At 34.3% G+C, this 27784-nt stretch overlaps 1 protein-coding gene across 1 annotated transcript in view; it reads right to left on the bottom strand.

Moving 5' to 3' along the window:
• LOC114338162 (potassium voltage-gated channel protein Shaw) overlaps positions 1-27784 on the bottom strand; it is a 99970-nt gene that overhangs the window by 15179 nt on the left and 57007 nt on the right. Inside the window, exon 6 of the mRNA XM_050656015.1 lies at positions 3552-3753. Within this exon, the coding sequence (XP_050511972.1) occupies positions 3552-3753 (202 nt within the window). The remainder of the gene's footprint in view (positions 1-3551; positions 3754-27784) is intronic.

Here is a 27784-nt window from a genome sequence, read left to right as displayed (position 1 = left end):
GTACAGCGGATCATCTTCTTACAATCAGAACGCTAATAGAGAAAGCCAATGAATATCACTTGAACTTATACATTGGCTTCGTCGACTATGAAAAGGCATAGAACTTTGGGCAATAGAGAGAGCTATGAACAACTGCAGAATAGATTCTCGATACAGAAAGCTCATACATAATATTTATAAGAAAGCTACAATGAAAATACAAATAGATGAGAAAACCAAAGCTATACCAATTAACAGAGGAGTTCGCCAGGGAGACGTTATTTCACCAAAGCTGTTCACACTGGGACTTGAAAACGTATTCAAAGACATTAACTGGGTAGATAAAGGAATAAATGTTAATTTCAAGCTTCGGAAAAAGTAGGTCTTAAGATGAACTTGGAAAAAACAAAAGTAATGACGAATACAACGAACATTACAAAAATAACGTATAGAGTTAGAAACAGTAAGCGAATACATCTACCTGGGACAGATAATGAAAGTTAACAAAGAAAATCAAACTGCCGAAATTACTAGAAGAATAAGGGTAGCGTGGGCAGGATTTGGAAAACTGAGTTGGATCTTGAAAAACACTAAAATAGAACAATATTTATATATATGCGGATGAGACTGTCATCTTAGCTGAAAATATTGGGGTCTTCAGGGGTTGGTGACCAGAATAGCGGAGTTTGGACAAGAATCCGATCTAACAATGAACGTGAAGAAGACAAAGTTTAGGAGAATATGGAAAACTTAAAGAAATAACAGAATCTCTTCATAAACGGATCCAATATCGAACGAGTCGACCAATTTGCATACCTTGGAACATTGATCAACTGAGATTACTTACAGAAAATCAAAATTAGAATAGAAAAGGCTAGAGCAAATTTTAACAAAATAAGAAAAGTGCTCTGCACAAGAGATTTGAAGTTGGAGCTAAGAGTTAGGTTGGCTTGGTGCTACGTTTTATCGACTTTGTTTTATGAAATGTAAGCTTGGCATTGAAGGCTGCATCAATGAAAAAACTGGAATCATTCGAGCTGTGGGTGTACAGAAGAATTCTGAAAATGTCATGGACAGAACACGTCACAAACAAAGAGGTTCTGAGAAAGATGAATAACGAAAGGGAAGTCTTAAATACCATTGATATAAAATGGTACAACTAGGTACTGGTTCTTAAAGGCAAAATAGATGGCTGTAGAAGTGTAGGAAGAAAACAAGTTTTTTGGTTTCGTTGATTGCCAACGTCGTCGGACAATTCTGATATATAGGCCATTGACTATGTATTTTAGAAAGGAACTACAACGTTAACGGGATTTTATTATTCTATATAGTCAATGGACCTCTAGATATGAAAAAACCGCGGAGTGCTACCATTTAAAGGGGTGCGTTTTTGAGAAAGGGGTGAATTAGTCCCTAGGTACATTGCGAATTAGGGTTAGTTCTATGCACTTTTGGTACATACACGTCCACAGGAAAATTGTTTGCAGGTTAAATTTGATATCCAAATATTACATTTTTAAGTAAAAAATATTTTTTTTTACAAAAATATATTCAAAAGAAAAGCAAGAAAAAAACACGAAAGATAGCAATTTTGTTTTTTGCCCCATACCTTTTTTCCACGGGGATATAAGTATAGGTAATGCTTCACAGAAAAAAAACTACCATTCTTTTTCCTTAAAATGGCGTTTGGAAAAAGTCTCTACGATTTATACTTTCCAAAATATGATTTTTCAAAGTTCGCCACTCACAGCGATTTTGGGCCATTTTCCTTGTTACTTCGCAAACATTGTTCTGTAACTTTTTTCTACGCAGTTTTAGCTATACACAATGCTACATTTAATAGAAAGAAAGGTCAATTACCTTTAAAATGGTCTACTGTAGAAGGCTGTATGACTATTTTTAAGCAAGATATGGTTTTTCAAATTTTTATACTTTTAATGATTTTTGATATATTTTACGATTATTTTTAAATTTCTCATTATAACTTTTTTTATTGTATATTTAGGTACCTATATATTTTATATTGTCTAATAAAAAATAAAGCTTATTTTATTTACTTTAAAATGGTGTATTGTAAAAAATTCTAGGGCTACGTTTAAAGAAGATATGGTTTTTCAAAATGTGACATATACACATGCAATAGGTCGCACTAAGTTTCACAAGAACCATATGGAAAACATTTTTATTATTACCTTATGAAAAAAAATTATTCTTAATAAAATGCTCTGCATAGTCTAAAACCTAAGATTGAATCATCAGATAAAAAGTTTCATCAATAGTGTACGAGGTATGTTAAAAAATATGAATTTCCCTCAAGAGTAAAGTACCTTTATATTTCACAATATCGAAAAGTGTTATTAAGAAAAGTTATTTGGAATTAACAATTATGTTATAATATGCAATTATAATCTTCTCATTGAAAAATATAAAAAATTTAAAATTTTTTGTCAAGTTACGGATACCATTGGATATTCTACGGATACCTTGTTTAAAAATAGTCCTTGCATTTTTTTGCAATACACCATTTTAAAGTAAAAAAAATAAGCTTTTTTTATTCCACAATGTGTAATACTTAAATGTACAAGAAAAAATAATACGGAGTTTTAAAAATAATCATAAAAAATATCAAAAATCATTAAAAGTATAAAATCTTGAAAAAGCATAATTTGCTTAAAAAATGTTGTACAACCTTATACAATAGACCAGTTTAAAGGTAATTGACTTCTAATCTTTCTACTAAATATACCATTGCATATATCTAGAAATGCGTAGAAAACAGTTACAGAACAATGTTTACGAAATAATAGGAAAAATGTCCCAAAAATGCTGTGAGCGGCGAACTTTAAAAAATCTTATTCTGGAAACTGTAAATTCAAGTGACTTCTACCAAACGTTTTTGTAAAAAAGAAGGAGGAAAGTTATTTTTCGCTGAAGCAATGCTTATACCTCTATCCCTGTGGAAAAAGTTATGGGGCAAAAACACAATTGCTTTCCTTCGTGTTTTTTTCTTACTTGTCTTTTGAATATCTTTTGGTAAAAAAAATATTTTCGACTTTGATATATGATATTTCGATAGTAAATTTAACCTGGAACAATTTTTCTGTAGACGTGTTTGTACCAAAAGTGCATAGAACGCACCTATTATGCACCTATTTAAATGAGGTGGTCCTCATTTAAGTCCCCCCCCTAATTTAGGGGTCCATTAACAATGTGAAATAATTAAATCCCGTTAACGTTGTAGTTCCTTTTAGCCCTCTTATTTTTAATATAATTAATAGCCTAATAACACGTGAAGATATACTGACCCACATGTAATATGCATGTTAATAGATAAAATTGAGTTAGGCAATTATTCAAAGGTTCTAACAGCCATTTAATAATTTTATTAAATAATTTCATTTAATAAAATTGAAATAAAACATACACACACACCATTACATACATTTAACACACTTCTAACGACGGAAGGGACAAGTAAATTTGAATATTATACAGGGAAACGGATTGTTTCGATTTGATCTAATCTTTTATTGTGACCCCGATGAAACCCCAAAATACTTGTTAAAACTTACCCATTTTGGGAACCGGCGACGACATCAGCATATCTTTGGGATTATTTGATTTAATGGCATTCATGCGGCGATTTTGCTCCACCGCCGAGGGGCCCATGGGGCCTGTGGCTGGGGGAACTCCAGGCTGGCCCGGTAAACGAGGCCCCCTCGTTGGCTCTACGGGAAGAACTCGTCGCCGCTTTTTGGGAAGTTTTGCGCGAGCCTATATCAAGATAGAGAAAGTTTAGATTATTAGGTACAAGCAACGATAAAAATAAGAAGTATTCTGTGGATGTACAGTGTTATATGTAAAAAAATGTTATTTTCAAAGTTAATACAGTAGGAAAAATGAAAAAATACCCATGAACGAACATATAAAACACGCTGTATTTTCCTGTCACCGTGTCACACAAAAAATTCGCCAGCGCAAGTACATGTAATAATAATTGTTACATGTACTTGCACTGGACGATTTTCTTTGTGACACGGTGACAGGAAAATACAGCGTGTTTTATATGTTCGTTCATGGGTATTCTTTCATTTTTCCGACTGTAAAGTATATTTCACGAATTTGAGACTGTTTTGGATTATCGGTGGATATTCAGATAAAGTGTTATATTCAGATAAAGTGTTAATTCTGATTGAGTTATAGGTAATTGAATGAAATAAACTAGAAATGATCACAGCTGATTAGTAATTATCAATTTACAAATTATTGGGTTAACATATTTTAGCATAGTTATTTATATTATAGTTCCATTTTTTATCTTTTGTATTTGTTATATTTTTAATTTTTAATAACATTCACTGCAATTCTTTTTGTTAATGCCGCTTTTTTACACATTTATAACATTGTTGACTAAAATCTCACACTGGTGAGTTATTTTTTAATACCCAGTTTCACTATTATACCTTTAATATTATTTCAGCGTCCCTGATGATGTTAACGACTGTTAACGAAATATTGGAATCGTAGAAAAGAGTACACTGAGTCTTTCATTTCAGCTGTTAACCCAATAATTTGTAAATTGGTAATTGAATGTATATTTTTTTAGGCGAGTACCCAAATCTATGTATTAAAGCTTAAATAACGGGAAAACGATGCATTTAATAATAAAATCTTATTAAACATTTGTCAAAGTACTAAGAAATATCTATCAAACTGTAGCAGATGGATTTCTACTACAATGTTTTATAAAAAATATCCATTAATTTTAATCCTATCCCAAGAAAAATATTTATTTTTCTAATATATTTTGTGAGTTAATATATCATTAAAAATTCTAAGCCGTCCCTGCTTATGAGTAATACTGTTTGTTTCGCAACATAGTAAAATCATAGGAAATTTCCTATTTACTTGTATAAACATTTATTGTTCTGGAAGGATCCGTTGAAAAATCCCAGTATATTTCCCTTAAGTTTTGAGCGCCAAAAACCCTATGATATTATTGGTCTGAATTTTGAAAGATCCTTGAGTTGTAGTTGACGATTGGTCAATAGTTTTGGTCGAAACATCGAGAAGAAATGCATCCGTTGAACGCGAGAGAGACGTGACGATGCAAGGCAGTTCTAAAAGTACAGTAGTTCTGAAAGGATGTTTGAAGTATAAGCATCTTTTTGTGTAGAACTCAACAGACTCACAAAGAAACGCACTTTGCCGGCTTTAAAATGGTTTTCTTTTTATGGTAAAAGAAGTGAAGGACTGGCAGTTTGTCCAGTAAATGTCAAGGTATATTATTACAATAGTTTCACAACATTTTACATGGATATATTCTTGTGAAACACTTATTGTTATGCAGTTTGGTTTGCCGGCGGTAAAAAAGAAATGCGTGGTTTCCTGGTTTCCTGTTTTTATGATGTTATGGTAACATTCCTGTATTGAAGTATCCCGATTATATTTGATTTGGTATCAATTTTATCCAGTGTCCTGTGGTTCAAAATTGAATGTCTCCCCTCCCAGCCCCGCTTAGAATGGAAAATTTTGGATAAGTGTTTGAACGTGTGACATGGATTTTTGTTTTAAGGTATGGATAATGCTTATTTTAAATAATTCACAAGTGGATATTAATTTGGTAAAAGTTTTACATATTTAAATAATTTGTTTTCAACATGGATTCTTGGAAAGTTTTATGTAAAGTAAATTTAATGGCAGTGACTTTTGACAGCCATAAGTCAAATTTTTGTTTTGGTACACTGCTAAAAATAAATAAGGTTAAGAATTGTAAAACCATGTATTTGTTTTTATTATTCATTTCTTGTTTGAGAATATGTTTATTCTCGGAGTAAGGTCTAAATAAACATTATAAAATGTACACATTTTTATTTATGTAACCTCTTTCTTTAAAAAAATTATTAACCAGATAACTAATACAAGCAAATTAAGTTTTAGAATGGAAGAAAATGATATGGCATAAAAGCCATATGATGATAATAGATAGCCCAGTATAACCCCAACGAGGAATCTACGATGAATGTCCCCCAGTTGGTTTCCAGTAAGTACTCGATATGAGAATTTGAGGATTTTTCAAACGGCGTCCCAATTTGTTTAAATAGTAGGAAAGTCCTCAAGTCTGTGTAAGTATCCTTTGCTTATTTGGTTATGTAGTTAGTCTTCTTTAAACCCTCCTACCCCTCCCAACGAATCTACGACCCGCCACCGCACAAAAAATGAGCTGTCGTTCGCATGAAGGTTTGCGTGTCTGTTCCTTCTACTAGCCCCATTTCGACCCCCCAGTATCTTAGTAGATAGTCTTTCCTTGACCCCATATGAGCAGACAGGTAAAACGCTTCAAAACGAGCCCCCAAACAAGTTCATAGCATTCCAATTTATGCTCCAAACATTTTTAAAAATTAACTTAAAACATTTTTCCACAAAATGTTATTGTTTTTTTTAATAACTCTGTCAGTTTTTAAGATATCAGGTTCACTTAAAATGACGAACTTGGAGAGTCCATAGTAAAAAGCTTTCGAATTAAGTAGAGGGATAAAGAAGAAAAGAAGAATGTTGCAGTTTTTGCTGTGGAACTCTGAGAACATCATTTAGAAAAAATAAATAAAAAAAATATAAAATAAAAAATTATTAAAAAAATACAAAAATAATTATTTATTAGTAGAATTATTTATTAGAGATTAATATTAGTATTAGTTTTAGGATAAGATACGAAAAAATTACTAATAAAATAAAAAATAGTAAAATTGGCAAATGGATTTAGTGTCCGCAGTAGTGTTGCCAGGTCCGATTTGTTTTTAATCGGTACATAAGCAAAAACAAATCGGGATTTACGGTTGTAGATCGGGACAAATAAACAACAATAGCCCAGTAAATAACCGCTTTGGAGTGTAATTTTCGGAGTCAACTCCGAATTGCATGAAAATCTGGTTTTAAGTTCTACTTACTGTCTACTTCAAAGTTGAACTTGTACCGTTGGTTGCTTTTACTTGGGGGTTACAGTTACCCCTTCTCGGGGGTAAAAAACGCGCGTTTAAAGTAAGTCCCAAAATGGATCAACTGACTAACTCTAAAAAACTTTTGTTGTATATAGTTTTTAAACTAAGTCAATACTTTTCGAGTATGTACTTAATTTTATCGAAAAAAATATTCTTAGCAAAAGCAGCTTTTAAAAAAGCAAAAAAAAATAGTTATGTTCAAAAAGTCTATAAAACCAGTAAAAGCAAAGTTGTAGCTCATCAAAAATACGTTCTTATTCGTCAAATTCCAAATCGATTTTTTCAACTTGAAACAACCAAAAAATTAAGCAATTTTCGGCCTATTAAAATTTTTTAGTTTAAAAAAATCTGTAATTCTGTTTTATATAAAAGTCTCCAACATTAAAACTAAGCCAGTTACGCTCAAAATAAAGTTGGCCCTTTTTTTGGTAAAAAAAAATCGTAAAAATCTCCCCCTATTTAGCAGCGTAAATAAAATTAATCGTTGCCGCTTTACCATTTACTTTATACAATGTGTATGTATTGTTTTTTACCCTTTGGGAGTGCTTAGAAAAAATTTGATTTTATAGCAAAAAAAATTTTTCCTAAAATATTGGAAAATGGCCTTTTTTCAAAAAGGGATACTAAAAATCTCAAGGAGTAAAAAGTAGGTAGGTTTGGTTTTATAAATATGATAGATTCAGTTTGTTTTTCGACAAAAATTGGTTTTTGTCTTACAGAAAGACTCGTTCAGGCCCTTTCAATCATATAAAAAATACATAAGTAAAGTAAATTGTTTGTAAAGTGGTAACGATTAATTTCATTTGGAGGGCTAAGTAGGGGGGAATTTTCACGATTTTTTACCAAAAAAAAAAGGAGTCTTGGAATCAAAAAAGGAAGCTCAAAACTTGATTTTGAGCATAATTCGCTTAGTTTTGATGCTAGAAACTTAAAACATAAAAATAAAGCTTTAATAAAAAAGTTTTAATTGGTTTTTCCCGAAAAGGGCTTCATTTCTTGGTTATTTCACGTTGAAATATTTGATTTGGAATTTGACTAATAAGAACGTATTTTTCATGAGCTACAAATTTGCTTTTGTTGGGTCTATAGACTTACGAGTTCACAATTTTTTTCATTTTTTTATATTATGCTACATTTTTGCTAACAATATTTTTTTCGATCAAATACTTACTTTTGAGTTATTTGTGAAAATCGCCTGAAAACATGATTTTTTTTGTCGAAAAATAAACATTTTCAATCATAAATAACTCGAAAAGTATTAACTAAATTAAAATTCTATAGAACTAAAATTGTTTAGAATTAGTCAATTTATTCATCTCCTGACTTATTTTAAACGCGCGGTTTTTCACCTCAACTAGGGGTGACTGTCACCTCCCGAATAAAAGCAACCAACGGTACAAGCCGTCCAAATTTTCATGCAACTCGGAGTTGATCCTGAAAATTACACGGTATCGCCGTATTTACCGTTTATTTACTGGACTACAAGGTGTTTCTATAATCTGTATTTAATCCTACATAATAATAATAATCACACGAAATTACAAAAAAGTCGTAGATTAAGTAAATTATTTATTTTTTATTAAAATTATATTTTTTTTAGTGCCTTGTTTTTATAACATAGTTATAAAATTCCCTGCAAGTCCTCCTGAAATTGGTTTTCGTGGGTGAAAATCGGGACATTTAGTGTCCCGATCAGGTACAAATCGGTACGCGTCCCCAGGCCCCTGAAAATCGGGACGTCCCGCGCAAATCGGGACACCTGGTAACGCTAGTCCGCAGTCATATAAACCCAAATAAACAACAACAAAAAACCGTTTGAAAGCTAATTACGAGGGCTGTTAAACTACATTTAACTTAATCTTTTATGCCCGTTTGCACCAACAGATCTTAAGCTTAAGTCGAGAATATCATAAGAATTAATATAATATAATTATAATATATTACAATAAGAATACCATAATATAATAATAGATATAATTGATAATAAGGTAAGAATCTAAAATTATGGTGCAACGTAAGTGATACTTAAGGAGGCCCTATTTATAAGTAGAGCTTAGCTAATCTGGAACTTAAGATCTGTTGGTGCAACCAGGCATTTAGACTCCTTGAATTTTTAAAAATAAAAGGTTAAATTTTACCGATGACATGGTTCTCGTAGCAAAATTTAAGCTTTAAACGTTTATATCTCGGTTATTTTTTACCCTACAAAAATAGTAAAACAGGCAAAATATTTGATATAGAAAACACTAAAATTTGGTTATGTTACATTTCTTTAGTATTCGTCAAAAAAATATACATTCAATTACCACTAACTCATTTTGAATTAACATTAGTTTAGTTATTTAACTGAGAAGTGTATTTAGTTTTTATTACCTTAAATTTTGGTAATAATAACTTTTTTGTAAAAACTTATAGTTTTTGAGTTATACGTGAAAAACAGCTTTAAAACATGCATTTTTTACGAAAATATAAAATTTTTGATCTTTAATAACTCAAAAAGTATTGATTTATAAATATATAAACATTCTCAATTTCTTTGCAACACGAAAATGCAGCAGCTGCATAATACTCTGGTTAAATCGGATAGTGCAGGAAGAGTCTATACCGGTTTCGGAGATCTTGTTCCCCTCATCAGTAAACCCACATCCTCTTCTCTCCGACTTAACCATTTACCACAGCTTGGGCCTTCCCGAATTGCAAAGAAAGAAATATCACGGATGAACTAGGGCCATCTACCGAAAACAAACTAAGTTATCAATCGAAGTAGCACAACAAGCTCCAACTGGTAAAAGCTCCAACAAGAAAGATTCTTTAATACTCAAACAAAAGAGTAAATGAATTAAAAATGTATAAACATTCTCAATTTCTTTGCAACACGAAAATGCAGCAGTTGCATAATACTATGGTCAAATCCGAGAGTGCAGGAAGAGTCTATACCGGTTTCTGGGGTTGTCTTCCCCTCATCAGCAGTCCCATATCGTCCTCTCTCAGATTCTTCCCCGTACTACACTTTGGGCCCTTCCGAATTGCAAAGAAAGAAATGTCACGGATGAACTAGTGCCATCTACCGAAAAACAAAGTAAGTTATCAATCGAAGTAGCACAGAAAACGACAATAAATATCGTCTCCATATCACCAGATTGACAACAGGTGGAATACTTTCTTTGGTCACACCTCCTGAGATTTTCAAAATTTATAAATCATACAGGATGCCGAGGAAATTAAGATGAGAGAATTTTAAATAATTTACAACTCATCTGTGAGCGTGGTAAAAGCTCCAACAAGAAAGATTCTTTAATACTCAAACAAAAGAGTAAATGAATTAAAAATGTATAAACATTCTCAATTTCTTTGCAACACGAAAATGCAGCAGTTGCATAATACTATGGTCAAATCCGAGAGTGCAGGAAGAGTCTATACCGGTTTCTGGGGTTGTCTTCCCCTCATCAGCAGTCCCATATCGTCCTCTCTCAGATTCTTCCCCGTACTACACTTTGGGCCCTTCCGAATTGCAAAGAAAGAAATGTCACGGATGAACTAGTGCCATCTACCGAAAAACAAAGTAAGTTATCAATCGAAGTAGCACAGAAAACGACAATAAATATCGTCTCCATATCACCAGATTGACAACAGGTGGAATACTTTCTTTGGTCACACCTCCTGAGATTTTCAAAATTTATAAATCATACAGGATGCCGAGGAAATTAAGATGAGAGAATTTTAAATAATTTACAACTCATCTGTGAGCGTGGTAAAAGCTCCAACAAGAAAGATTCTTTAATACTCAAACAAAAGAGTAAATGAATTAAAAATGTATAAACATTCTCAATTTCTTTGCAACACGAAAATGCAGCAGTTGCATAATACTATGGTCAAATCCGAGAGTGCAGGAAGAGTCTATACCGGTTTCTGGGGTTGTCTTCCCCTCATCAGCAGTCCCATATCGTCCTCTCTCAGATTCTTCCCCGTACTACACTTTGGGCCCTTCCGAATTGCAAAGAAAGAAATGTCACGGATGAACTAGTGCCATCTACCGAAAAACAAAGTAAGTTATCAATCGAAGTAGCACAGAAAACGACAATAAATATCGTCTCCATATCACCAGATTGACAACAGGTGGAATACTTTCTTTGGTCACACCTCCTGAGATTTTCAAAATTTATAAATCATACAGGATGCCGAGGAAATTAAGATGAGAGAATTTTAAATAATTTACAACTCATCTGTGAGCGTGGTAAAAGCTCCAACAAGAAAGATTCTTTAATACTCAAACAAAAGAGTAAATGAATTAAAAATGTATAAACATTCTCAATTTCTTTGCAACACGAAAATGCAGCAGTTGCATAATACTATGGTCAAATCCGAGAGTGCAGGAAGAGTCTATACCGGTTTCTGGGGTTGTCTTCCCCTCATCAGCAGTCCCATATCGTCCTCTCTCAGATTCTTCCCCGTACTACACTTTGGGCCCTTCCGAATTGCAAAGAAAGAAATGTCACGGATGAACTAGTGCCATCTACCGAAAAACAAAGTAAGTTATCAATCGAAGTAGCACAGAAAACGACAATAAATATCGTCTCCATATCACCAGATTGACAACAGGTGGAATACTTTCTTTGGTCACACCTCCTGAGATTTTCAAAATTTATAAATCATACAGGATGCCGAGGAAATTAAGATGAGAGAATTTTAAATAATTTACAACTCATCTGTGAGCGTGGTAAAAGCTTCAACAAGAAAGATTCTTTAATACTCAAACAAAAGAGTAAATGAATTAAAAATGTATAAACATTCTCAATTTCTTTGCAACACGAAAATGCAGCAGTTGCATAATACTATGGTCAAATCCGAGAGTGCAGGAAGAGTCTATACCGGTTTCTGGGGTTGTCTTCCCCTCATCAGCAGTCCCATATCGTCCTCTCTCAGATTCTTCCCCGTACTACACTTTGGGCCCTTCCGAATTGCAAAGAAAGAAATGTCACGGATGAACTAGTGCCATCTACCGAAAAACAAAGTAAGTTATCAATCGAAGTAGCACAGAAAACGACAATAAATATCGTCTCCATATCACCAGATTGACAACAGGTGGAATACTTTCTTTGGTCACACCTCCTGAGATTTTCAAAATTTATAAATCATACAGGATGCCGAGGAAATTAAGATGAGAGAATTTTAAATAATTTACAACTCATCTGTGAGCGTGGTAAAAGCTCCAACAAGAAAGATTCTTTAATACTCAAACAAAAGAGTAAATGAATTAAAAATGTATAAACATTCTCAATTTCTTTGCAACACGAAAATGCAGCAGTTGCATAATACTATGGTCAAATCCGAGAGTGCAGGAAGAGTCTATACCGGTTTCTGGGGTTGTCTTCCCCTCATCAGCAGTCCCATATCGTCCTCTCTCAGATTCTTCCCCGTACTACACTTTGGGCCCTTCCGAATTGCAAAGAAAGAAATGTCACGGATGAACTAGTGCCATCTACCGAAAAACAAAGTAAGTTATCAATCGAAGTAGCACAGAAAACGACAATAAATATCGTCTCCATATCACCAGATTGACAACAGGTGGAATACTTTCTTTGGTCACACCTCCTGAGATTTTCAAAATTTATAAATCATACAGGATGCCGAGGAAATTAAGATGAGAGAATTTTAAATAATTTACAACTCATCTGTGAGCGTGGTAAAAGCTCCAACAAGAAAGATTCTTTAATACTCAAACAAAAGAGTAAATGAATTAAAAATGTATAAACATTCTCAATTTCTTTGCAACACGAAAATGCAGCAGTTGCATAATACTATGGTCAAATCCGAGAGTGCAGGAAGAGTCTATACCGGTTTCTGGGGTTGTCTTCCCCTCATCAGCAGTCCCATATCGTCCTCTCTCAGATTCTTCCCCGTACTACACTTTGGGCCCTTCCGAATTGCAAAGAAAGAAATGTCACGGATGAACTAGTGCCATCTACCGAAAAACAAAGTAAGTTATCAATCGAAGTAGCACAGAAAACGACAATAAATATCGTCTCCATATCACCAGATTGACAACAGGTGGAATACTTTCTTTGGTCACACCTCCTGAGATTTTCAAAATTTATAAATCATACAGGATGCCGAGGAAATTAAGATGAGAGAATTTTAAATAATTTACAACTCATCTGTGAGCGTGGTAAAAGCTCCAACAAGAAAGATTCTTTAATACTCAAACAAAAGAGTAAATGAATTAAAAATGTATAAACATTCTCAATTTCTTTGCAACACGAAAATGCAGCAGTTGCATAATACTATGGTCAAATCCGAGAGTGCAGGAAGAGTCTATACCGGTTTCTGGGGTTGTCTTCCCCTCATCAGCAGTCCCATATCGTCCTCTCTCAGATTCTTCCCCGTACTACACTTTGGGCCCTTCCGAATTGCAAAGAAAGAAATGTCACGGATGAACTAGTGCCATCTACCGAAAAACAAAGTAAGTTATCAATCGAAGTAGCACAGAAAACGACAATAAATATCGTCTCCATATCACCAGATTGACAACAGGTGGAATACTTTCTTTGGTCACACCTCCTGAGATTTTCAAAATTTATAAATCATACAGGATGCCGAGGAAATTAAGATGAGAGAATTTTAAATAATTTACAACTCATCTGTGAGCGTGGTAAAAGCTCCAACAAGAAAGATTCCTTAATACTCAAAAGAGTAAATGCATTAAAAATGTATAAACATTCTCAATTTCTTTGCAACACGAAAATGCAGCAGTTGCATAATACTATGGTCAAATCCGAGAGTGCAGGAAGAGTCTATACCGGTTTCTGGGGTTGTCTTCCCCTCATCAGCAGTCCCATATCGTCCTCTCTCAGATTCTTCCCCGTACTACACTTTGGGCCCTTCCGAATTGCAAAGAAAGAAATGTCACGGATGAACTAGTGCCATCTACCGAAAAACAAAGTAAGTTATCAATCGAAGTAGCACAGAAAACGACAATAAATATCGTCTCCATATCACCAGATTGACAACAGGTGGAATACTTTCTTTGGTCACACCTCCTGAGATTTTCAAAATTTATAAATCATACAGGATGCCGAGGAAATTAAGATGAGAGAATTTTAAATAATTTACAACTCATCTGTGAGCGTGGTAAAAGCTCCAACAAGAAAGATTCCTTAATACTCAAAAGAGTAAATGAATTAAAAATGTATAAACATTCTCAATTTCTTTGCAACACGAAAATGCAGCAGTTGCATAATACTATGGTCAAATCCGAGAGTGCAGGAAGAGTCTATACCGGTTTCTGGGGTTGTCTTCCCCTCATCAGCAGTCCCATATCGTCCTCTCTCAGATTCTTCCCCGTACTACACTTTGGGCCCTTCCGAATTGCAAAGAAAGAAATGTCACGGATGAACTAGTGCCATCTACCGAAAAACAAAGTAAGTTATCAATCGAAGTAGCACAGAAAACGACAATAAATATCGTCTCCATATCACCAGATTGACAACAGGTGGAATACTTTCTTTGGTCACACCTCCTGAGATTTTCAAAATTTATAAATCATACAGGATGCCGAGGAAATTAAGATGAGAGAATTTTAAATAATTTACAACTCATCTGTGAGCGTGGTAAAAGCTCCAACAAGAAAGATTCCTTAATACTCAAAAGAGTAAATGAATTAAAAATGTATAAACATTCTCAATTTCTTTGCAACACGAAAATGCAGCAGTTGCATAATACTATGGTCAAATCCGAGAGTGCAGGAAGAGTCTATACCGGTTTCTGGGGTTGTCTTCCCCTCATCAGCAGTCCCATATCGTCCTCTCTCAGATTCTTCCCCGTACTACACTTTGGGCCCTTCCGAATTGCAAAGAAAGAAATGTCACGGATGAACTAGTGCCATCTACCGAAAAACAAAGTAAGTTATCAATCGAAGTAGCACAGAAAACGACAATAAATATCGTCTCCATATCACCAGATTGACAACAGGTGGAATACTTTCTTTGGTCACACCTCCTGAGATTTTCAAAATTTATAAATCATACAGGATGCCGAGGAAATTAAGATGAGAGAATTTTAAATAATTTACAACTCATCTGTGAGCGTGGTAAAAGCTCCAACAAGAAAGATTCCTTAATACTCAAAAGAGTAAATGAATTAAAAATGTATAAACATTCTCAATTTCTTTGCAACACGAAAATGCAGCAGTTGCATAATACTATGGTCAAATCCGAGAGTGCAGGAAGAGTCTATACCGGTTTCTGGGGTTGTCTTCCCCTCATCAGCAGTCCCATATCGTCCTCTCTCAGATTCTTCCCCGTACTACACTTTGGGCCCTTCCGAATTGCAAAGAAAGAAATGTCACGGATGAACTAGTGCCATCTACCGAAAAACAAAGTAAGTTATCAATCGAAGTAGCACAGAAAACGACAATAAATATCGTCTCCATATCACCAGATTGACAACAGGTGGAATACTTTCTTTGGTCACACCTCCTGAGATTTTCAAAATTTATAAATCATACAGGATGCCGAGGAAATTAAGATGAGAGAATTTTAAATAATTTACAACTCATCTGTGAGCGTGGTAAAAGCTCCAACAAGAAAGATTCCTTAATACTCAAAAGAGTAAATGAATTAAAAATGTATAAACATTCTCAATTTCTTTGCAACACGAAAATGCAGCAGTTGCATAATACTATGGTCAAATCCGAGAGTGCAGGAAGAGTCTATACCGGTTTCTGGGGTTGTCTTCCCCTCATCAGCAGTCCCATATCGTCCTCTCTCAGATTCTTCCCCGTACTACACTTTGGGCCCTTCCGAATTGCAAAGAAAGAAATGTCACGGATGAACTAGTGCCATCTACCGAAAAACAAAGTAAGTTATCAATCGAAGTAGCACAGAAAACGACAATAAATATCGTCTCCATATCACCAGATTGACAACAGGTGGAATACTTTCTTTGGTCACACCTCCTGAGATTTTCAAAATTTATAAATCATACAGGATGCCGAGGAAATTAAGATGAGAGAATTTTAAATAATTTACAACTCATCTGTGAGCGTGGTAAAAGCTCCAACAAGAAAGATTCCTTAATACTCAAAAGAGTAAATGCATTAAAAATGTATAAACATTCTCAATTTCTTTGCAACACGAAAATGCAGCAGTTGCATAATACTATGGTCAAATCTGAAAGTGCAGGAAGAGTCTATACCGGTTTCTGGGGTTGTCTTCCCCTCATCAGCAGTCCCATATCGTCCTCTCTCAGATTCTTCCCCGTACTACACTTTGGGCCCTTCCGAATTGCAAAGAAAGAAATGTCACGGATGAACTAGTGCCATCTACCGAAAAACAAAGTAAGTTATCAATCGAAGTAGCACAGAAAACGACAATAAATATCGTCTCCATATCACCAGATTGACAACAGGTGGAATACTTTCTTTGGTCACACCTCCTGAGATTTTCAAAATTTATAAATCATACAGGATGCCGAGGAAATTAAGATGAGAGAATTTTAAATAATTTACAACTCATCTGTGAGCGTGGTAAAAGCTCCAACAAGAAAGATTCTTTAATACTCAAACAAAAGAGTAAATGAATTAAAAATGTATAAACATTCTCAATTTCTTTGCAACACGAAAATGCAGCAGTTGCATAATACTATGGTCAAATCCGAGAGTGCAGGAAGAGTCTATACCGGTTTCTGGGGTTGTCTTCCCCTCATCAGCAGTCCCATATCGTCCTCTCTCAGATTCTTCCCCGTACTACACTTTGGGCCCTTCCGAATTGCAAAGAAAGAAATGTCACGGATGAACTAGTGCCATCTACCGAAAAACAAAGTAAGTTATCAATCGAAGTAGCACAGAAAACGACAATAAATATCGTCTCCATATCACCAGATTGACAACAGGTGGAATACTTTCTTTGGTCACACCTCCTGAGATTTTCAAAATTTATAAATCATACAGGATGCCGAGGAAATTAAGATGAGAGAATTTTAAATAATTTACAACTCATCTGTGAGCGTGGTAAAAGCTCCAACAAGAAAGATTCTTTAATACCCAAACAAAAGAGTAAATGAATTAAAAATGTATAAACATTCTCAATTTCTTTGCAACACGAAAATGCAGCAGTTGCATAATACTATGGTCAAATCCGAGAGTGCAGGAAGAGTCTATACCGGTTTCTGGGGTTGTCTTCCCCTCATCAGCAGTCCCATATCGTCCTCTCTCAGATTCTTCCCCGTACTACACTTTGGGCCCTTCCGAATTGCAAAGAAAGAAATGTCACGGATGAACTAGTGCCATCTACCGAAAAACAAAGTAAGTTATCAATCGAAGTAGCACAGAAAACGACAATAAATATCGTCTCCATATCACCAGATTGACAACAGGTGGAATACTTTCTTTGGTCACACCTCCTGAGATTTTCAAAATTTATAAATCATACAGGATGCCGAGGAAATTAAGATGAGAGAATTTTAAATAATTTACAACTCATCTGTGAGCGTGGTAAAAGCTCCAACAAGAAAGATTCCTTAATACTCAAAAGAGTAAATGCATTAAAAATGTATAAACATTCTCAATTTCTTTGCAACACGAAAATGCAGCAGTTGCATAATACTATGGTCAAATCCGAGAGTGCAGGAAGAGTCTATACCGGTTTCTGGGGTTGTCTTCCCCTCATCAGCAGTCCCATATCGTCCTCTCTCAGATTCTTCCCCGTACTACACTTTGGGCCCTTCCGAATTGCAAAGAAAGAAATGTCACGGATGAACTAGTGCCATCTACCGAAAAACAAAGTAAGTTATCAATCGAAGTAGCACAGAAAACGACAATAAATATCGTCTCCATATCACCAGATTGACAACAGGTGGAATACTTTCTTTGGTCACACCTCCTGAGATTTTCAAAATTTATAAATCATACAGGATGCCGAGGAAATTAAGATGAGAGAATTTTAAATAATTTACAACTCATCTGTGAGCGTGGTAAAAGCTCCAACAAGAAAGATTCCTTAATACTCAAAAGAGTAAATGAATTAAAAATGTATAAACATTCTCAATTTCTTTGCAACACGAAAATGCAGCAGTTGCATAATACTATGGTCAAATCCGAGAGTGCAGGAAGAGTCTATACCGGTTTCTGGGGTTGTCTTCCCCTCATCAGCAGTCCCATATCGTCCTCTCTCAGATTCTTCCCCGTACTACACTTTGGGCCCTTCCGAATTGCAAAGAAAGAAATGTCACGGATGAACTAGTGCCATCTACCGAAAAACAAAGTAAGTTATCAATCGAAGTAGCACAGAAAACGACAATAAATATCGTCTCCATATCACCAGATTGACAACAGGTGGAATACTTTCTTTGGTCACACCTCCTGAGATTTTCAAAATTTATAAATCATACAGGATGCCGAGGAAATTAAGATGAGAGAATTTTAAATAATTTACAACTCATCTGTGAGCGTGGTAAAAGCTCCAACAAGAAAGATTCCTTAATACTCAAAAGAGTAAATGAATTAAAAATGTATAAACATTCTCAATTTCTTTGCAACACGAAAATGCAGCAGTTGCATAATACTATGGTCAAATCCGAGAGTGCAGGAAGAGTCTATACCGGTTTCTGGGGTTGTCTTCCCCTCATCAGCAGTCCCATATCGTCCTCTCTCAGATTCTTCCCCGTACTACACTTTGGGCCCTTCCGAATTGCAAAGAAAGAAATGTCACGGATGAACTAGTGCCATCTACCGAAAAACAAAGTAAGTTATCAATCGAAGTAGCACAGAAAACGACAATAAATATCGTCTCCATATCACCAGATTGACAACAGGTGGAATACTTTCTTTGGTCACACCTCCTGAGATTTTCAAAATTTATAAATCATACAGGATGCCGAGGAAATTAAGATGAGAGAATTTTAAATAATTTACAACTCATCTGTGAGCGTGGTAAAAGCTCCAACAAGAAAGATTCCTTAATACTCAAAAGAGTAAATGAATTAAAAATGTATAAACATTCTCAATTTCTTTGCAACACGAAAATGCAGCAGTTGCATAATACTATGGTCAAATCCGAGAGTGCAGGAAGAGTCTATACCGGTTTCTGGGGTTGTCTTCCCCTCATCAGCAGTCCCATATCGTCCTCTCTCAGATTCTTCCCCGTACTACACTTTGGGCCCTTCCGAATTGCAAAGAAAGAAATGTCACGGATGAACTAGTGCCATCTACCGAAAAACAAAGTAAGTTATCAATCGAAGTAGCACAGAAAACGACAATAAATATCGTCTCCATATCACCAGATTGACAACAGGTGGAATACTTTCTTTGGTCACACCTCCTGAGATTTTCAAAATTTATAAATCATACAGGATGCCGAGGAAATTAAGATGAGAGAATTTTAAATAATTTACAACTCATCTGTGAGCGTGGTAAAAGCTCCAACAAGAAAGATTCCTTAATACTCAAAAGAGTAAATGAATTAAAAATGTATAAACATTCTCAATTTCTTTGCAACACGAAAATGCAGCAGTTGCATAATACTATGGTCAAATCCGAGAGTGCAGGAAGAGTCTATACCGGTTTCTGGGGTTGTCTTCCCCTCATCAGCAGTCCCATATCGTCCTCTCTCAGATTCTTCCCCGTACTACACTTTGGGCCCTTCCGAATTGCAAAGAAAGAAATGTCACGGATGAACTAGTGCCATCTACCGAAAAACAAAGTAAGTTATCAATCGAAGTAGCACAGAAAACGACAATAAATATCGTCTCCATATCACCAGATTGACAACAGGTGGAATACTTTCTTTGGTCACACCTCCTGAGATTTTCAAAATTTATAAATCATACAGGATGCCGAGGAAATTAAGATGAGAGAATTTTAAATAATTTACAACTCATCTGTGAGCGTGGTAAAAGCTCCAACAAGAAAGATTCCTTAATACTCAAAAGAGTAAATGAATTAAAAATGTATAAACATTCTCAATTTCTTTGCAACACGAAAATGCAGCAGTTGCATAATACTATGGTCAAATCCGAGAGTGCAGGAAGAGTCTATACCGGTTTCTGGGGTTGTCTTCCCCTCATCAGCAGTCCCATATCGTCCTCTCTCAGATTCTTCCCCGTACTACACTTTGGGCCCTTCCGAATTGCAAAGAAAGAAATGTCACGGATGAACTAGTGCCATCTACCGAAAAACAAAGTAAGTTATCAATCGAAGTAGCACAGAAAACGACAATAAATATCGTCTCCATATCACCAGATTGACAACAGGTGGAATACTTTCTTTGGTCACACCTCCTGAGATTTTCAAAATTTATAAATCATACAGGATGCCGAGGAAATTAAGATGAGAGAATTTTAAATAATTTACAACTCATCTGTGAGCGTGGTAAAAGCTCCAACAAGAAAGATTCCTTAATACTCAAAAGAGTAAATGAATTAAAAATGTATAAACATTCTCAATTTCTTTGCAACACGAAAATGCAGCAGTTGCATAATACTATGGTCAAATCCGAGAGTGCAGGAAGAGTCTATACCGGTTTCTGGGGTTGTCTTCCCCTCATCAGCAGTCCCATATCGTCCTCTCTCAGATTCTTCCCCGTACTACACTTTGGGCCCTTCCGAATTGCAAAGAAAGAAATGTCACGGATGAACTAGTGCCATCTACCGAAAAACAAAGTAAGTTATCAATCGAAGTAGCACAGAAAACGACAATAAATATCGTCTCCATATCACCAGATTGACAACAGGTGGAATACTTTCTTTGGTCACACCTCCTGAGATTTTCAAAATTTATAAATCATACAGGATGCCGAGGAAATTAAGATGAGAGAATTTTAAATAATTTACAACTCATCTGTGAGCGTGGTAAAAGCTCCAACAAGAAAGATTCCTTAATACTCAAAAGAGTAAATGAATTAAAAATGTATAAACATTCTCAATTTCTTTGCAACACGAAAATGCAGCAGTTGCATAATACTATGGTCAAATCCGAGAGTGCAGGAAGAGTCTATACCGGTTTCTGGGGTTGTCTTCCCCTCATCAGCAGTCCCATATCGTCCTCTCTCAGATTCTTCCCCGTACTACACTTTGGGCCCTTCCGAATTGCAAAGAAAGAAATGTCACGGATGAACTAGTGCCATCTACCGAAAAACAAAGTAAGTTATCAATCGAAGTAGCACAGAAAACGACAATAAATATCGTCTCCATATCACCAGATTGACAACAGGTGGAATACTTTCTTTGGTCACACCTCCTGAGATTTTCAAAATTTATAAATCATACAGGATGCCGAGGAAATTAAGATGAGAGAATTTTAAATAATTTACAACTCATCTGTGAGCGTGGTAAAAGCTCCAACAAGAAAGATTCCTTAATACTCAAAAGAGTAAATGCATTAAAAATGTATAAACATTCTCAATTTATTTCTCTCAATTTCAACAACCACCGAAAGGGTATAGACTCTTCCTGCACTATCGGATTTGACCATAGTATTATGCAGCTGCTGCATTTTCGTGTTGCAAAGAAATTGAGAATGTTTATACATTCTAAATAATCAAGTTATACATAAGCACTGAGGTGTTTATTGGGTTGAATCTGTCTATATGGAGCTTAAGTTTCATGCCAGCTAATACATGTATCAACATTTTTTCCTTTATTATGTCTCTTGCTAGGGGGGAAATTTCCCCATTTCCCTCCCCGTATATCCGCCAGTGCGTTCTTGCTCACTGTATCTGTGTAGGTGTATAAAATAAATATTTTCTTGGTATTAAAATAAACAGAATTTGGCTTCATCATAAAATAAAATAATTAATTTAGGGTCTCTTTAATATCCGGTTCTCTATTGTAAGCATTTTATTTTTGTTTTCAATTTACTGTCGCATTTCACACCATTTCAGTCAACAGAAGCCAAACAAAATTAATTGAATTTCAAGAAAAATAATATGCTATCGATTTTTGTACACCTAAAGAAAATCCCTATATTTTACAGTTATCATAATTTTGTTCCATTTTTCGGTTTATATCTATTTTACATATATTTTAATAATTTTTATAGATGTTATAAAAATAGGGCATAATATTATTAATCATGGTATTTTAGAAGAGCAGGAATATTGTAATTATTATGTATTTATGGTACATATTATGTAAATAATTAATAGTTATATTATACCATTTTATAAGTTATTATCAATTTTCATTATATTTGATTACAGTACTTTACATGCTAATTGAACGATATAATATTTTAACCATAAAAATATAAATAATTCTTTTAAATGAGAATTAATTAATTAATCAAGCTTTTGAATCAGTAAACTAAAACTCAAATTCAATACAATGTGATTTGCATCTTTTGATATTTGTATCTATCTATCTATTACCCTTCATTTGCACACAGTTGAACGTAGACCTCCCCCTTATGTCAACTCTTCTCGGTTTAGTGCTAATGCTGTCCATTTGGTAAATACCTGCGTATCTTTTTAGGTCATCCAACCGTTTGATCTGTGGTCTGCCCCTTCGTCTTTTGTAGTCCCAAGGTCTCCAGTGAGTTATCGCTCCATCCATCTTCCGTCTCTTTGTCTGCTGTTGTGTCCTGCAAATTTCTATTTGAGAATAGCTGCATGTTTGTTTACGTCTTTCACCTGCGTATCTTTTTAGGTCATCCAACCATCTGATCTTTGGTCTGCCCCTTCCTCTTTTGTAGTCCCAAGGTCTCCAGTGAGTTATCGCTTCATCCATCTTTCGTCTCTTTGTCTGCTGTTGTGTCCTGCAAATTTCCATTTGAGAGTAGCTGCATGTTTGTTTACGTCTTTCACTTTGGTTTTATTTTTTTTTATGTATTTTTCTTTTTATTAATTAGCTTGATACCCAGCATTTGCATTGCCATTGTCTTTTGAGTGTTGGCCATCTTTTCCATATTTTCGTGTGTCAAGGTCCATGTCTGTGCTCCATATTATGTAAGTACTAGTAGAACATATTGATTATATACTTTTGTGCGGGGGTATTGGGCATATTTCTGGTTTTTCAGGATATAGCTCATTTTTTCGAATGTCACCCATGCGACTCTTATTCTCCTTTTTTTCTCTGCTGTTTGATTTTCTGTAATGTTTCACTATTTGCCCAAGGTATATGTAATCCTTGACTTTCTGTATTGTACTTGTTCCTATTTGTATGGTTTCCTTGTCGTCTTCTACGTTTGTCATATAATTAGTTTTTGTGTAGTTCATTTTTAGACCTAGGTATCTCATTTGCTTCCTTGTCCGATTGTGTCATGATTTCGTTAAGATCTTTCATATTGTCTGATATCACCGCTGTGTCATCCGCATATTTCAGGTTATTCAGCAGTTTTCCATTGATATTGATTCCTCTGTTGTGTCATTCAAGTTTTTTGAATATATCTTCTAGTGCTTGTGTAAATAAGTTTGGGAATATTGTGTCCTCTTGCCTAATTTCTCTATTTATTTTTATTGGTTTGGTGTTTTGGTGGGGATGTTTTATTTTTACTGTTGCTTTTTCGGAGATGTTTTCAACATTTCTGAGTATCGATAGTCGATCTTCCGTTTATTAGCGAGGATTGTATGGCCCAGTTTTCAATACTGTCAAAGGCCCTTTCAAAATCCACAAAAGCATTGTATAGCGGTATTATGTACTCATTAGCGCGTTCAATGAGTATTTTCATTGTTAGCAAGTGGTCTGTTGTGCTGTATCCCTTTCTGAATCCAGCTTGATCTAGACATTGAACTCGACTCAAGTATTTATGAACCACACAAAAAATCATCAATTTAATTATAATTATTATATACATATTATTTATATAGAGGTTTAGAATAGAAAATTATTTGCTTAATTTTTTTCGTGGTGGAATGTATTCGGCGAAACAATGTAAAAATAAGCGAACAAATGATTCTGAAATGATTCCACCGAGTTCTGAAATTCGTCTAAACTTTATTCTAAAATGTACCAAAACTTACAGGCATACATTTACCACAAACAAACTTTAGGTATATTCGCCATAAAACAAATTTTTTCACAAGAGAACCTTTTTTAGATAAGTAAAAAAGACCTCGGCACTTTATTACGTAAAAGTGGTTTCAGTTAAAGTTAAAATTGGCTAAAACTTTTCAAAAAGGTAGCTTTGGTCATGTTTATCAAAACTTCTCAGCGCCCGAAGACTCAGAAATCAATTGTTTCTGAAGCCCAGAGGTTCAAAGTGACGCTTTTTACTTTACTTGAATAATACAATATGTTCGTATAAAATACAGTGTTAGTTAATAAGTGCAACAAACTGCAGGGACTCATTCTGAATAGGGCTTTTCATCGACTCTCTTGTTTCAAGCCTCTGTCATATGTCGTATAATCTGTATACTGGGTTGGGATAAAGTATGGAACCAAGCAAATATCTTTGAGATGAAAACAACAATATTTATGAAACTTTGCATGCAAGTACAGTGACGTAAAAGGTATCTGATGCAATATTTTTTGTTACTACTCCACTTCCGGTTTCACCGGAAATACCCTTAAATTATTTAATTTAAATGGGTATATTTTGCAGATTTTAAAAGAACTTTCTATTTTTAATTCATACATACCTCACATCGCACACATCTTATGGAAAATATAATGTCACTCAAATTCAATAAAATTTATATTAGATTCGTTTTAAACTAACGGTCAATTCTTATCATTGCGCCAACTCTTAATTATGATTAATTACGGCGCAAATTGCAATTAAATTTTATCGAAATCACATTTTTGGAGTCCATAAAGTGTTAGTTACAATCATTATTGCTCTGAGAAAATAAAAACAGCTTAAACCCCGCTGGGCCTAAGCGGATTATTGAAACTAATCCCCTGATACCGATAATCTGGGTATTTTAAAATATTTTTTCTCTCTCTAACTTATGTACGTACCCATTTGATTTCAGATTTATTTATATCAATTTCTGCTCTTATTATTGAAAATACAGAGTTGGCGCAATGATAAAATTTGACCGTTAATTTAAAACGAATCTGTTCGTAAGAATTTTATTGAATTTGAGTGACATTATATTTTCCATAAGATGTATGCGATGTCCTTTGGAAGGAAAAATTTGTTAAAGAGTGTCTGTAGATAATTTTTTGTATTATTAGAACCTAGTAGGAAATAAACGAGTATCATCTATACTGTAGACTAAAATTGTTGTTTAAATGCACTGCATGACTTATTTGAATTTAGTATAGTGTTATAATATTTAGTATAGTAAATAAGTTTTATTAAAATGGTTCATTTAAGTGAAAAAAATCGAATTGGAGTATTAATGATAATCGGTTATGGTGAATTTTCATTTTTTGGAGGTGAATTTTCCAAATCGATGGATTGGACATAGAGGATTCATAGAGTGGCCCGCTTGTTCTCCGGACCTCAACCCGTTAGACTATTTCTTTGGGGTTATCTAAAATCACGTGTTAACGTTACGCGACCAACATGTTTGCAGGATTTGAGACAAAGAATAATTGATGAATGTGAACTAATACGTGGAGAAATCTTGCAAAGAGTGACTCACGAATTTATTTATAGGCTTGCACGTTGTCAGGAGGTGAACGGCAAGGATTTTCAACATTTGAAATTATATTTTTATTTTTAACATAATTGGTCTAACCTAAATAAATTAACCTATTTTTTAACTTTAAAGAGATTTATTTCTTGTTTTAATAATTTTTTTTTCCAAACTTGGTATGAATGAATTAAAAATAACAAGTTCTTTTAAAGCGTGTAAAAATACATAGGGTGTCCCATTTAAAACAAATAAGTTAAGGGTATTTCCGGTGAAACCGGAAGTGACGTAGTAACAAAAAATATTGCATCAGATGCCTTTTGCGTCACTCTACTTGCACGCAAAGTTTCATAAATATTGTTCTTTTAGTTTCAAAGATATTTGCTTGGTTCCATACTTTATCCCAACTCTGTATATGAATATTATAAATGAGAATCGATGAAAAGCCCTATAGTCCAGAAAGCCACTGCGGATCCGCTAGGAAAAATATTCTAATTCATATTTTTTGCACAATCTTACTCAAAAAGGACTCCTTTTAACAAATTTGCATGTTGCCAGGACCAAAAGATGGTCAAAAATTTTTTAAACGTTTTTTTTTTGTTTTTTTCCTAAAATTATTTTTTTTGCATTGAAAAAAGTTTTTTTATGTTTTTTGGATCATTCCAAACGGAAAAGGCCTTTAGTGACTTTTCTCTAAAAATGATAGTTTTTGACATATAAGCGATTAAAAATTGAAAAATTACGAAATCGGCCATTTTTAACCCTCAAAAACTATGTGAAAAACTAATAATCTGAATGTTGCCAAGGTAGGTAGATATTCTTTAAACATCGATTGATGAAATCCCGAAGAGGTTTTTGCAATACAATATTCAAAACTCCTTTGTTTTTTAATTGTTAATCAAGCGTGCGCGACACTATTTTCCACCGACAGTATGGTGCAAATGAAAGGAATAAATTCGTTATTTCCTAAACCGGCGACTTTAAGGAAAAATCCCGAAACAGGTCGATTTTTATTTTTAAGTTACGATATAATGGCATATATGGTATACTAGTGACGTCATCCATCTGGACGTGATGACGTAATCGATGATTTTTTTTAAATAAGAATAGGGGTCATGTGCTAGCTCATTTGAAAGGTTCTTTAATTCTCTATTCAGTAATATAAACATTTACATAATTATTTATACAGGGTGTCCAAAAAATTTTTATTAAATTAAATTATTTGATAAAAAAACAAGTAGAAGGGCACGCTGTATAAATAATTATATACATGTTTACATTACTGAATAGAGAATTGAAGAACCTTTCAAATGAGCTACCACACGACCCCTATTCTCATTTAAAAAAATCATCGATTACGTCATCACGCCCAGACGGATGACGTCACTAGTATACCATATATGCCACAATATCATAATTTAAAAATAAAAATCGACCTGTTTCGGGATTTTTCCTTAAAGTTGCCGGTTTACGAAATAACGAATTTATTCCTTTCATTTGCACCATACTGTCGGTGGAAAATAGTGTCACGCACGCTTGATTAGCAATTAAAAAACAAAGGAGTTTTGAATATTGTATTGCAAAAACCTCTTCGGGGTTTCATCAATCGATGTTTAACGAATATCTACCTACCTTGGCAACATTCAAATTTTCAGTTTGTCACATAGTTTTTGAGGACAAAAAATGGCCGATTTCGCAATTTTTCAATTTTTAATCGCTTATATGTCAAAAACTATTATTTTTAGAGAAAAGTCACTAAAGACCTTTTCTGTTTGGAATGAACCAAAAAATCTAAAAAAACTTTTTTCCATGCAAAAAAAATAATTTAAGGAAAAAAACAAAAAAAAAAACGTTTAAAAAATTTTTGACCACCTTTTGGTCCTGGCAACATGCAAATTTGTTAAAAGAAGTCCTTTTTGAGTAAGATTGTGCAAAAAATCTGAATTAGAATATTTTTCCTAGCGGATGCGCAGTGGCTTTCTGGACTACTAGAAAAAATAATGAGAGCTTGCAAATGCTTCGTTGTCTGACGTACTTGAAGTTAAAATTTTTCACAAAACTGACGATTTATTGATTGCTCTGAAACTGATTAACATATGCAAACTGGTAATATTCTCAATTTATTTAAAGAAAAAAAAAAGTTACTAAAAAGGGTAATATGACCCGTGTGCGCTCCAACGCAGAATATAAAATTATTAATTGTATGTCAAAAAATGCACAGAACAATGTCAAAGAACAATTTTAACCTGGAGACCATACCAACACAAAAGACCCAGAGGCAGACCTCCTATGAGA

Source organism: Diabrotica virgifera, chromosome 7 (genome assembly GCF_917563875.1).
Source record: "Diabrotica virgifera virgifera chromosome 7, PGI_DIABVI_V3a".
Classification (NCBI taxonomy): Eukaryota; Metazoa; Arthropoda; class Insecta; order Coleoptera; family Chrysomelidae; genus Diabrotica; species Diabrotica virgifera.
This window is presented reverse-complemented; position numbering and strand designations above follow the sequence as displayed.